This window comes from Cyprinus carpio, chromosome B8 (assembly GCF_018340385.1).
Source record: "Cyprinus carpio isolate SPL01 chromosome B8, ASM1834038v1, whole genome shotgun sequence".
Lineage (NCBI taxonomy): Eukaryota > Metazoa > Chordata > Actinopteri > Cypriniformes > Cyprinidae > Cyprinus > Cyprinus carpio.
This window is the reverse complement of record NC_056604.1, coordinates 1,038,645-1,053,184: the sequence shown is the minus strand read 5'-3', so window position 1 is coordinate 1,053,184 and position 14,540 is coordinate 1,038,645. Positions and strand designations below refer to the sequence as shown.

General features: G+C 39.5%; 1 protein-coding gene across 1 annotated transcript; it reads left to right on the top strand.

The window, feature by feature from the left end:
• The first annotated feature begins 924 nt into the window (after positions 1 to 924).
• On the top strand, positions 925 to 13,814 carry LOC122138195 (zinc finger protein 608-like). Its single transcript, XM_042729151.1, is given in 11 exon segments — positions 925 to 1,643; positions 2,422 to 2,557; positions 3,029 to 3,116; positions 5,551 to 5,593; positions 5,596 to 6,279; positions 6,281 to 7,831; positions 8,180 to 8,573; positions 8,678 to 8,817; positions 10,135 to 10,282; positions 10,672 to 10,734; positions 12,993 to 13,814. Coding segments are annotated over 11 exon segments (3,915 nt in total). The 5' UTR covers positions 925 to 995; the 3' UTR covers positions 13,013 to 13,814.
• The last annotated feature ends 726 nt before the right edge of the window (positions 13,815 to 14,540 follow it).

Below are 14,540 nucleotides of genomic sequence, written 5' to 3'. Positions count from 1 at the left end.
CATTGCACTTTTTTGACTTTTAATTTAAATAATTTTAGATTGAAACTCTGAACTGAGCAGAAACATTTTTGGCAGTTTTAAAGTGTTTGTGCAGGGTTGATGAAGCTCAATTTAAGACTTTAAGACCTTTTTAAGACTAAATTGAAGGGAACACAATATGTCAAGATGTTCTTTTACAATGCATATGTCTGAAGAATCTTAATTCAAAATACATTTACTTGAAATGCAAAATGACTTAAGATAAGAAGTCTTGTCTTCTGATAAACTGATCAAAATAAAACAAGAACAGATATCTGCCAAAATCAGCTTAATTCAGAATCAGCATTAGCTTTATTTGTCAAGTGTGCGCAGAGACACAAGGAATTTGTTGTGTTTTTTAAGGTGCTCTTGGTACATACGTGCATACATACAGTATGAGAGCAGAAAACATTTAAATAATAAGATTTGACAATAAATAATAATGTGTATGAATCTGGAACAGATTTATGTACAGATTTGTGCATATATAGAGAAATCAAAGAATTCAAAGAGAAAACAAGTTTTCATACTACATTGATAACTATTTGTACTTGTTTTAAGCTTAAACTCAATATATCCAAGACATTTTACATTTGGAGTAAGTTTGTATTGATTTAATGTTTTGATGTCTAGATATTTGTATCGGAAAACAAAAATGCTGAGGAAGATATTCATGCTTTGAAACGTTCAATGATTTAATGACTCTACTGCACTGATTCAACACTTTTTAAGGCCTTAATTTGTGGAAGAAAGAATCTAGACTTTTTAGGAACCGCAGAAATGTTGTTGCTGAAACTTATTGATGGATTAATTTGCAACACAATGGCAATCCTTCACTTAAAACATTAGGCTACAAGATGTTTTAATGTGTGCAGTGTTTCACCAGCACCATTTCCATTAGCACTCGTGATTAATACCCTCCCATCCACTTGATTTAGGATTCATCACCGTTTTCTGTCAGAAATCCTGTGTGGATAATGTCAGTCAGTTCCTCCCTTCAGCAGAGAATCAAGACGCACGGAGCGGATCCGGATGACAGCGGGGATGACTGGGAGATCGGCGTTGGGAATCTGATCATCGACCTGGACGCGGATTTGGAGAAGGATCGACAGAGATTGGAGATGAATCGCGTTTTGAGCGTTAAAAGCGCGGCGGAAGGTCGAGAAGCGCTGGAATACAATTGCGCAAACGCAGGAGGCGCCGCGTTCGACGGCCTGACGCAGCCGTTCCTCTGCAAGGAGCCCAAGAAATTCAAGCTGAAACGAAGGAATTCCTCCACGGACACGGATCGATTCCCGTCGCTGGAGATTGTGAGCGGCATTCCCAAAGCATGCGTCGGTAAGCGGCGCGAGGCTCAAGGACGCGGCGTAGAGATGAATTCAGCACCAGCGCCGGTGGACAGCGACGACCCGGCGCCGCTCGGCAGAACCAAAGACGGCAAAAAGGGCAAAACCCAGAGCAAAGGGGTGAAAAGAGAGAAAGACTCAGTGAAGACGCGGAAGGAGAAGCCAAGCGATGAATTCGGCCCGCTTTCGGAGAACGGAACGGAGAATCTCATCGGCAGGGGCGGAATGGACGCGGCTATTGTTGACCACACAAATACCGAGGAGCACAGCCTAAGAACGGTAAGCTCATATCTGTCCTTCCATGTGTGGATAACGCGCGTGCGATCACATACTGCGTTATGAAGAAACGAGCAGCGTGAGGCTGTAGGTTGAGCTGATGGCGGATTCAGTGTTTGTGTGTGCTTGAGAATCACGCTTCCACATGCGCTAAAAAAACCAAAGGTGCTTCGCTGCTTGTGTTTGCTTCTTTGTGCGCTATGCGCGAATCTCTTTGCAGCCGGCAAGATTCGTCAAAAGCAAAACTAGCACCAAACACCTTCCGTGCAATGATGCATTTACATTCGATCTCGATATAAAGAGGTTTTCTTTTGTTTGTCAGCCATTTCCTTTGTTAACGCAGCCCTTGTTAAATTCCTCAGGTCTGTTGCTATTGGAAACCTAAGCATCATATTTCCCTCTGTATGTTTTGGACAAAGACATACTGGCTTGTTTAAAGCCAAATTGCCTTTCGTGTGTTATTTACAGTATTAAATATAGAGACAAGCTCCACCCCCTCCAGTCTTGGCCATTCTGCTCTATTGTCCCTTATCTAGATGTCTTTTTGCATTTTACCTTGATTCCAGTGACATCGCTCAGATAGACATCATTCACGAGGCTATTCTGACATGCTGTCATATAGGAGCTTTTGTGTGTTTTCCTTGAAACAGGAGGATTAGGTGATCACTTGATTGCAGAATTTAAAAATACAAAAGTCACATATTTTGAACAATTTTGAACTGGCATGCAACTGTGTTATACTTCAGCTGGCACTGTGTTTGTGCTCTCTTTCTCTCTCCAGTTGAGTGTTAAGACGCGGTCAGTTGGAACTAACACACAGGAAGCCGAGAAAACCTTCGAGTCCAGCTACATGGAGCCATGTCAACCAGGAACAAGCGTCAATCTAGAGGGTATTGTGTGGCATGAGACGGAAGAAGGTGAGAGCTTGTTATTCTGCGCAAAGTTCCACACATATAAAACAATATGCTGCTGTAAAATTATCTGCCTGCATGTGTTTTCAGTTAGTATCTCGCATCACTATTTCTTCCCTCACCACATTATGAATGACTGCATTCAGATTGGTTTCACTGGATATGTGATGAGTGAAGGGCGAGTTTTGTCATTAGCTCCACAGGACTGCGTTTTCAAAGCAGCTGTGAGACTGAAGCATTTGAAGGAAGAGGAGACACTGGTTGCATATTGATTAAGCAAATTAAAATTGCAGACCACCATCTTAACTTTCATCACTGAGATCAAGCACAGAATGAATCCATTCAAAAATACAGTAAAAAACATCAAGATACGACTAAACCTAATGGTTTTATTCGGTGTTTGTAGAAAATGATTTAATCTTTTGGAATATTTTGGGTGCTTTTTCATTACTGCGACTGTTTCCTGTTTGATTTCAGGGGTTCTAGTTGTTAATGTCACATGGAGGAAAAGGACCTATGTGGGCACTCTCTTGGACTGTACCAAGCATGACTGGGCTCCACCACGGTAAAACACCTTCCTTTATTCTTGAATGCTTAACTTGTAGTGTATATATTAGGGATGTTCATCTCCATAACCGAGGTCGATGCGATACACATCTCGATGCATAGCCAATGATGCGATGCATTAAAGATACTTATTCCATAGTCTGACTGAACTCTGGATTCTGATTGGCTGGCAGGTATGCAGTAAAACCATTTAATGCACAGGTACTTCAAAGTCAGTTTAATCACTGTTCCATATTAATGCGCTTTAATTGATGCACAACCCCTCCCCCACACACAGAGAGAGAGAGAGAGAGAGAGAGAGAGAGAGAGCGTCTGAGATCGCAGATTGCAATGCGCACACACATAAACTTGTTATCAACACACATAAACTTATCAATGCTTCCCAGTGATTTTTATTAATAAAATAACCTAGATACTAGATTGCTACATTATATTCCTCAGCAACGAGGTGGTAAAATCGCTGTTTTTGAAGTAATTCATTGTTTGTAAAGATAGACGCGCCAACGTGGCACGCAGGTAACGCACACACAACTATCATCTCTCTCTTTCTCTCTCTCAATTGATAATTAATTGAAATGAATGCTATATTTCATTAAAATAAATGTGATCTCACTGCACTATTTCATCTCTGTGTCTGATTTGAAGAGGGCATAATGCTAGAGCTAACGAGCCGTAACTGACGGAAATAACCGAAACTTTTCACCCTTCAGGTCAAATACTGTGCTGCAAAGAGCAATACTAGTTTTAATTTGTCTATAACTTGACAAATGACCATGGAATAAGTGGGATAATCAACGGCTTGCCATGCATTCAAGGATTTTAAATGCACTTTACAGGTGGTTCTTGGCCTCCACGTCGTGTATTTAAAATCCTTAAATGCAGGACCAGCTGTTGATTATGCCTTACATATGAAGCAGCTACTGATGCAATGCATTACGATTCACCCCGTTATGTTGCAGTGTGATCCGATTTCGATTCAATTCAATACAATGTGATTCAATGCTATGCAATTCAATATGGTACAGATAGTTAGCTTTTATTTCTTTGGTTGATTGTAATTATTTGGTGGAAGATGCAGCCCTACCTCTGCCATATTAATTATGATCCTGGAGCATAAAACCAGTCTTAAGTCGCTGGGGTATATTTGTAGCAATAGCCAAAAAAACATTGTATGCGTCAAAATTATAGATTTTTCTTTTATGACAAAAATCATTAGGATATCAAGTAAAGATCATGTTCCATGAAGATATTTTGTAAATTACTTGATGTAAATATATCAAAATATAACTTTTGATTAGTAATTTGCATTGCTAAGAACTTCATCTGGACAACTTTAAAGGTGATTTTCTCAATATTTAGATTTTTTTGCACCCTCAGATTCCAGATTTTCAAGTAGTTGCATCTCGGCCAAATATTGTCCTCCTAACAAACCATACATGAATGGAAAGCTTATTTATTCAACTTTCAGATGATGTATAAATCTAAATTTTGAAAAATTAAAACTTAAGACTGGTTTTGTGGTCCAGGGTCACAATTTATGTGACTCTCAGGACACGCCTCAGTCTCTGTAGTTGTAATGTGTGGAGTTTGACAACAGAGTTGAGGACCAAATGCAGCTTTATTAAGATCGTAATCAAGCAGACAGGGTCAAACAGTAATATCCAAGGCAAATCAGAAAACAATAAAAAAAAAAACAAACAATGGTCAAGGCAGGCAAAAAAAAAACAAAAACAAAAAAAAAGTACAAGATCAAAAACACGAAGGCAAGGAAACACTGAAACACGGAAATGCTACAGGCTAACCATCATCAGCAGTGAGAGTGTGTGTGTGTATGTTCCATTCTTATAGTGTGTGACTAATGAGGTGATGAGAGACAGGTGACTGCAGTTAGTGAGTGCTGATGAGTCGGGACAAAGGATTATAGTAAATGGAGTCCGGGGTAAAGTGGCCGGAGTCTGCAATAGCGTGCTCTCTAGCGAAGCTCACGGGCACTCCAGCTAGAGCTTGTGACAGTAGTGTTCATGTAGCTACAGTGGTGCTAAAAAAGGAGGCACTTGAGAAACAGTTTAGAGAGGAGAAATCAATCTACATTGGTCACAAATTATTGGTCATTTTCTTAATAATAAAAGTATAATTACTGTATATATAAATAAATAGATTTTTACTGATCCAAATAGATATGATGCATTGCAATACAAATTCTAACTTGTATCCGAGGCACACTTTTTTAAAATCAATAACGCATCATTGCTTTTATGCTGATGCACCGATCGGTGAACCTTACCATCCCTAGTATATATACTGTACATTTAAATTAAGATTCAAGAAGTATTTTAGGTCAAGATTCAGACCTATTTTGAATTTAGATCCGTTCATTTGAAAAAAGTTGATTTATTTACATACACTCATGACTCCTTGTTGTTCTTAACTAGGTTTTGTGAATCACCAATGAGTGACTCTGAAATGCCTTATGCACTGCCGGACGTGGTAAACGGATGCGGCTGGCCATACCAGATCAACCAGCTGTAGACCCGAGTCTTTCCAAGATACGAGGGCTAACTCACAAGAGGCGCGGTGTGGGAATCGGCAACAAAGGAAGACGAGGGAGTCTGAACCTCAGTGGCTGTAGGACACCTGGATACTACGCCGTGGATGACATCAAATCCAATCCACTTATGTGTGGAAAACGAAAAGGCAAAGCCCCAGCTGATCTAGATTTAAGCTTGGTCTCGGATGACATTAGGAATGGGAATGGGAAAAGGATACGAGCCAAATCCAGGAGCGCTCCTTCCACCCCTCAGGGTAAATCTGACCCTGTGTTTCTTGATCAAGTTTGTGCGTCCCCAATGCTAATAGACTGTCCGCATCCGAACTGCAACAAGAAGTACAAACATATCAACGGGCTCCGTTACCATCAGTCACACGCTCACCTGAACAGTGACAGAAAGCAAGAGTTTGAGGTGGAGAGCGAGGACAGGCTTTCAGATTTTGATGAAGCACTCAGCTCGGTACCTTTTGATTCTTCTGAGAACATCATCACCAAGAAGCCCAGAAGCATGTATAAACTCAATGCAGTCGGTTCTCCAAAGAGCAGGAAAGCATTGCTCAACAATGATAGCAGTCCCATAGCCAATGCAAAAACTACGCCCGAATGTGGCAAGTAAAGACGGATCAATTGACGATCTGAGCAACCTTCCACTCATTAACATGTCCGTTGTCCTTGAGAACTGCCTCATGACGGATCGTAGTACATCTGTTGAAATGCCTAAGCTCGAAGCAGAGGGTGCTATTGATAAGAGGGACATATGTAGCAAAGTTAAGAAAGAAGGGTTCACTGAGAGATGCTTAGCCAAGTCTCGAACCAACAGACTCATGAACGCTGCCCCTGCTCCTCCGAAGCTGACCGCTATTCCACCTGCTGCATTTTCCACTAAAATCACAGAAGTTTCTTCTAATCAGGCCTCTCCAACTGTTGCCCTCACAAAAGCCAAGAACCTCTCACTGAAAACCATCAAGCCAAAGCTGGACATTATTGCACAAGTTAACATGGCCAACACCACCGCAGTCCAGAGCAAAGACAGTAAGAGAAAGGAAAAGCATCGATTAAAGGACAGGAATTGTAAAGATCCCCGGAGTCCCAAAAGTGACCCGATTTACACAAAAGTGGATGATACAAAAACTATTGGGAAAGACTTTCCTGTGAGCCTTTTGAAAGAGCACTTGAGCAAGCAAGATGTTGTAAACGGTCCAAGTGAAATGCAAGAAAGCCGCATGGCGAGTATCAGAGCTGAGGCAGACAAGGTGTACACCTTCTCAGACAATGCACCAAGTCCTTCCATCGGGAGTTCTGCAAGAACAGACTGCGTCCCTCTTACAAACGGAGATGGAGCGAGTACTAAAACAAACAGCCCTGCATACTCCGACATATCTGATGCAGCTGAGGACGGTGGGTCAAACTCAAGGTCCAGAAGGAACTCGACACAAGATTCAAACTCAAACAGCAACATCAATCCCAAAATTCCCTCAATGAGTACCACTCCCACGGTGACCCCCGGAAAAGAGGTCCAGTCCACATCTCATGGCCATGGTTATGAATCCCATTGCATCCCAGGTTACTTGCATTCTGGGCAAGCCAATTCCACTTCGTTTCATAAGGTGGCCTCACCTTACGGTCGGATGAAGGATGATTTGAGAGATTTAAATGAGGATATAAAAAGCTCAGAATCCTCTAGCCACTCAAGTTCCCAATCACAGCTTCAGTACGCTGAAACGCACACAGCACTGGCTCAGTCTTTGTACTATGGACAGTACAGCCGGGGTGTTCAAATGGACCAGAAGGTTCTAATGATGCCCAGCACCCACAGACCGCTCAGTGAGGCATGCTGTGAGGAAATACAGTATAGCAAGAGTAGAGGTCAAGTTAGACGAGGATCTGAGCAAAAGGAAAGAACAAAGGATGAGCAAAAACAATTTATAAGCTCTCCTCAGTCGATTCATAAAGGGGCAAACTCTGTTAAGATTAACTGTGCAAAACCTGGATTCATCTATGTGGATTTGGACAAGCAGCTGTCATTTCAGCAGCAGCACCAACAGGGGAAAACGTCCCATATCTCTATGTCAAAAGAACAAGGGGTCCTCAAGGAATCTGAAGACCTCAGTTTGGAGAGTTCAAACTCTAAATCAAATGTGGACACAAATGTAACATTTCTAAATGTAAGTTACTGATGTTACTTATCATTTACTGAGGAAATGTTCTTTTAAAGACAATAACAGACTTCTAGAAATGTCCTTGGTTTTGCTGGAATATCAATCCAAAGTATGTTGTTTTGGAAATATGATCCTTAATCATGAAATGATCGAATTGCCAGGATTCTTTGATGATTGAGAGCATATTTATTTCTAAGAATGCCATCCTTTTGAAATTTTCCATGACAAAGAACTCATTAAACACTAGTTTCGCAGGGCTACTGTTTCATAACAAAGGGCTTCCCTGTAAGGTGTGTGATTTCATTGGTTGTCAGACCAGAAACTGTTTGACAGTAGATGTTCCTCTGGGTTTAGGCCTCAGAATCTCAGTCCTGGAGCCACTCTTATCAGTCCAAATATGTGAAGCAGCAAAATCAAGAGGTCAACAAGATCTCTGAGGAAATGAGTCTGAGTCCAGACAAGGGGAAAGACTGGCACATGCCTCTAGAGCCCGAGTCCAGGCTGGAGGCTGAACTCCAGAACATCAAGTGTGAGACGGCTGCTGAGGTCATCGAGGAAAGTACCAGACAGGAGGGAGACGAGATAGCGGGTGAGACGTCTGAAGACTCGCAGAATGCAAGAGGGGCTGCGTCATCTCCCCAGCAATCCTTCATTCAGTTCCAGCACCCCTACCCCTATTTACACCTGTGTGAGACGAGCAGCAATGCTTACAGAGTGATGTCTCCAGCTTTGGTGCATAATTACCCAGGTATCTTCTTCTGTACATCACAAATATGACCACAAAACTTTCATGTAGTGGAGCTTGTACTACAAACTACTTGTAAAGTGTAAGTTGTGTGTTTTCCATTGTAGGTTTCCATTACCCTCTGTATGGAAAAACGGCAGGGAGAGAGGATTCAGAAGGGGTTCAAAGCAGCAAACCAGTGACAGATTCGACAGCATTGGAGCTTCTGTCACATCCTCTTCTGCCGTATCACGGCAAATCTCCTGTTGTATGTATCTCACTTCAAGAATCAAGTAAACCATTTTTAGTTAGGCTTATAATATGGGCCTAAATGTGGTGTAAACAAACTGTGAAGCTAAAATTGTTTTGGATAGCAGCTAGGGCTGTCAAAAAAAAATTAGAATTTAGAATATTCATTGAATTAAAAAAAAAAAAAATCCACATTTTACTGCAAAGGGGTTGCATTCGAATTTGAGGTCTGCCTCAGCCGTCAGGCAGCCTTATCATTGGCGCACGAGATGCGATGACGATGTGTGTGTCATTGATTGCATTTGAATGCTTTTGTTAGCCTATCCAGATGAACCCACTAGATGCGGTGCTGCTACGTTGTTCATTCAATATAAAGCGGAAAACGAGAGCATCAGTGTGAAGAAGATGTTGTTTACGTCAAAACTGAAACCAAGCCGTTCACACAGAATGCATATTTATCACATTTTCTAGAGGGACATCTATCAGCATTGCACTTGCATCTCTCAAGTTGCAAAATTAATGTAAGTTCAACTTTAAAAAAACATGTCTCAAGACGTAATGGCCGGTTTTCCCCATCCAACTGTATCTCATGTTTTTAAATGAAGAAAGTAGCCTACCCTTTGTGATTGGTTTTTGGTCCTTTGTTTTAAACTAAACATACATATATGCGCTGTTTTTTTTTTTTTAATTATTATTGTTTAAGCAACTTTATTATGGTTTATAAACATTATTTTAAACACTATGCACTTTTTTTTTCAAAGATAGTCTGCTATTTTATTATGCTTTGAAGAAATGTGCATAATATTTTGCTCGATGCGTCCCCTTGTGGCCTCAGGAGAGAAGCCAAAAGCTTTTTTCCCCCTAACTGAAGTTATGCCTTTTAAATTCGAATATAATATCATATTTAAGCAGAAAATTCTAATTTAGTTTTTCAGTCATTTTGACAGCCCTAATAGCAGCATCTGCTAAATAACTACAATGTAAATATAGTTCCTTCAGGAAAATCCAGACACAGCAATAAAATTTAAAGTAGAAAAAATTAATGCTGGCAAATTGTTGGGAATTGTTTACACAGTGGACTCACAAAACATGTTTATAGTGATGCACTTGAAGTACTTAAATAAATTAATTAGACAGTTGATCAATGTGATGGTTTCGTGTAGGTCTTTTACATTTTACATATGTGTCCTATTGATAGCACAGAATATTCCGTCAAATTGTTTACGAATGGTTCAAGGGCTTTGACAGTCTAACCAAATAAAATATATGACAATCAGAGACAAATTTTCTTCATAGAATTTCAAAGTTGTTTACACATTATGTTTTACTCCTTCAGCCTGGAGAAAGAGGATCTCCAGAGCAGGAACGCGAGACTGAACGGGAGAGAGAATCGGTTCCCTTCAGCCGCCACCTTCAGGCGCATCATCTCACTCACCTGGGCATGAGCTACACGCTGATGTCTGGCCTGTATGACCCCTTTCAAGGTGAAAAGGTCAAAACAACTGAACTATACTACACTACTGAACTCACTATAGCCTATATTAAAGGGCTCATATCATGAGGAGTCTTGTAAAACAAGAGTTTGTTGTGCTATTAAAACATACAGCACAACCCAAGTTCAAATCCTGTCTTGTGGTCTTCGTGTGCTTGGCTTTAAAGACAGCAGCAAAAATTATGCATTTAATTCTAAGTGGAGGAGCGAGGGGGAATGCTCATGAAAAACTAAACAACTAAAACTAAACTATGAATGGTTTTGGGTGCAACTCAAGGGAACAAAATTGCTAGATAAAAATGAGTCCTTTAAGCATGTTTAGAGTGAAGAATGCATATGGTAAGAGTTGATTGTAATGTTCTGTGATCTACGATCCTTAAGGTTTGAGCTCTGCGGCGCTGGTTGCAAATCAGCAAGTGACGACGACACAGACCTGCTCCAGCGGTGAGAAAACAGATGCAATTACCTCTGCAATAATATTTATTCCTTTAGCTCAAACAGTAGATCATGGCACTAGGTCATGGGTTCGATTCCCAGGGGAATGCACCAGGGTTGCCAGTTTTTTCAGCAGATTTGGGCTACTTTCACACGTTTGCCGTGAGTTGTTTTTTAGTGCACGTTAGGGCTGTCAAAATGGCTGAAAAACTAAATTAGAATTTTGTATTTAAATATTATTAATATTCAAATTATATTAGGCATAATTTCAGTTAGGGGGAACAAGCTTTTGGCTTCTCTCCTGAGGCCACAAGAGGGCACATCGAGCAAAATAACTAACACGTTTTTTTCAAAGAATAAAATAACACGACTATCTTTAAAAAAAAAAGTGTGTAATGTTTAAAATGATGTTTATAAACCATATATATGTAATTAAGTTGCTCAAACAATTTGAAACAAAACAGCATCATGTATGCATAGTTTAAAGGGGGCATATAATGCAATTTCAAGTTTTCCTTTCTCTTTGGAGTGTTACAAGCTGTTCGTGAATAGATAAGATCCATAAAGTTATGGACTTAGACTAAAGTCTCAAACCCAAAGAGATATTCTTTATAAAAGTTAAGACTCATCCACACCCTCCTAAAATGCCTTGCTTAAACACGCCCCCACATGTCTACATCACGATGTGGGAAGTTTTGCATAACGCCGCCTAAATGTTCACAAAGAAAGAGGTGGAACTTTGGTTCTCGCTGTTGCCGCAAGCGCCATGTTGTGAAGACGCTGTGTATCATTGTGAAAGCAAAAATACTTTGTTTGGCCTTCCAAAAGAGGACACAACTAGAAATCAGTGGTTAAGTTGTATTTACAACACTGTTCCAGAACAGTTCAACCCAAATATTCACATGTGTGCTGCGCATTTTATGGAGAACTGTTTCCTGGGAGAGAAGAATACAATGCCGGCTGTTCTGACTCACTCTGTATGTAAAGAATTTGCCACTGATGATTCAAATGCGAGTTTTGGGCAGTGTAGAGTAGCGCTTGTTGTTTGTAATTTCTCCGATCACAAATGCAGACGTGGTTTTATGTTTACGTGGCGTGATGCAACTTTATAATTATATTAAGTCATTAGAATCCATAATTATGTCCCCACTGGATGCAACCAATGCCTCGTTTGTAATGGGTTTTATAGTTATTGTCTAGTCGCGCCTGTGTTCTGACCAGGACACTCATCACAGTATGTGAGGGGCGTTACATTTCGTCACACGCTTGAGGCATTCAGCCAATCACAAGGCACTGGAGCTGGCCAATCAGAGCACACCTCGCTTTTCAGAACAATGAGCTTTGTGAAAATCGACGTGTTTCAGAAGGCGGGGCATAGAGGAGAAACAATAATTTACAGTACGTGGAAAATAATGTGCTTTTTGACCCTTAAACCGCATAAACACATCTCATTACACCAAATACACCAAATAATGTTCTTTTTAGCAGCATCATATGACCCCTTTAATACAAAGAACAACGGAGGCCAATCACAGAGTACTTTTTCATTTAAAAACATGAGATGCAGTGGGAATAGCAATTGGGCTAGTTTTGTTTCAACGCTGGAATGCATGTACACCCTGCAGATGTACCCCTTATATGAATAAAGACGTCTAACAAATTTTAAGAGTTATAGTTTAGAGTCATTTGGTCTTTAATAATGTTTTTAAAGCATTGTAACAAAAATATTATATATGGAACGTTTTTTCTGAAACGTTTTTAGTTGGATGCACATCCAACTTTTTTTAAATGTTACTACTTGTTTCAGAACGAAGAATGTACAGAATGTTTGCAAAATGATGACTTGAAATGTTCGTTTAAAGTTCCTATAATGTTTAATTGTATAATTGTCAAGTCAAGTCATCTTTATTTATATAGCGCTTTAAACAAAAAAGATTGCGTCAAAGCAACTGAACAACATTAATTAGGAGAACAGTGTGTCAATAATGCAAAATGACAGTTAAAGGCAGCTCATCATTGAATTCAGTGATGCCATCATGCAGCTCAGTTCAGTTTAAATGGTATCTGTGCAATAATTTGCAATCAAGTCAACGATATCGCTGTAAATGAAGTGTCCCCAAAACCAAAACTCCATCAGTGAGAGAATGGAGAAAAAAACTCAAAATTGTACATTTTGATCATTCAGAGAACATACTGGGAACATGAGCAAAACGTTATTAGAACATATTTTTGTTAGCTGGGTTTCTTACTGTCTGTTTAATCTGCAGAAAACGACGGGAAGATGTGAGATGTTCCCGACTCACACAAGGATCCACAGACATCACTTCCATGGTGTTACACATCGCCTCCATTGGAGGCAGCGACTAATTTCATTTCTAACCAATGAATGTACTAATGGAGGGCTGCAGTGGAACTAGACATGGCTACACGGTGACACGGACCCGAAAAACATTTCCTTCAGGGTGCCAGTTACAAACAAGCTCTGCGTAAACCCTCTGGTCATTGGATTTTGCCTGTAAATGGCTTCATCTAGCTGTTTGTATGCACTTATATTGTCTTGTAACCATACTATTGAATGTATTTGCTATTTCATCACCTCTGTGTGGTAAAGGACAGGTTGCAATAGATTCTAAGTGACTGTAAGGTGGCTCGCTCCGCATCGACTTATTAACATGAATATACTGTTATTAACAGCCATTAATCTATTGTATCGTATAAAGTGGATGTTAATCGACAGTTCAGCTCAGTGCCATACAGTATTATCGTGATGTACATAGTTGTACATAGTTGAACGAAGCTCAACAGCGACTATAACTAGCTTAAGTACCTTTGTATTGATTCAGTGCAATGTATGGTTGTCTACAACACCTCACCTAAACGGCAGACGTACTCCTTTGTTACTTCAATAGTAATGCATAACAAAATATGTTTACAAGTGGTTTTCTGGACAGAAAGTCAATGGTGTAGGTTGGTTGAGTCCCGTCATTAGGTTTTTCTTGATGTCTGCTATATCATCAAACTGCAGTTGCTTTTTATACTGTCTCTGCCTTAACATGTTTGGCAATCCAAATAAAAAGTCAAGGTTGTTTTTACATGCTGATGTTTGTTTTTGTGTGGAAAACCATTTGAACGTGCAAATCAAGTTTACAGTAAGAATATGAAAATAAACCATGTTTCAGTAAGTCAACAAGTTATGTTCACACTTAAATAGCATATTGTTCTTGTTGAATTGATTTTGATGAATTTTCGAAATTTTAATTAATTTATTTTTTTGACAGCTCTATTATGTATAATATTTTTTTGGTATTTATTGGTCTTTTGATCTGGCATTTAATTCAACATCAGCTCTTGTATGTTCTCACTGGGCGGCTGTGGCACAGGAACGCAAGACTAAGAACGTTATTTAATACATTTCATATATTAATTTTACTAGCATTGGCAAAATAATCTATTTATTGCCTTTCTTTAAACATATTATTATTAGCAAAATCCAATACTGATCTATCTCATATTTATATGTATTTATATTTTAGTACATAAATCAATTTTAATACATGGGTCAAAAGATGAAAATGGGTTTTCAAGCATCAATAAAAGTTTAATAAAAGCTTTAAAAAAATCATATATTAGAATGTGTCTTGTTTAATCTTTTTTTTTTTCTGAGCAAAAAATGATATCAAACATTACAAATCATACATTTACCAAAATGTAAAAAAAGGGTAATATTTTATGTATTTGAGGTCTGAGATTTGGAAATTTTAGCTCAGCGTTGCCATCTAATCAGCCAATACTGTCTTAAACAGCCTGCAAAACAC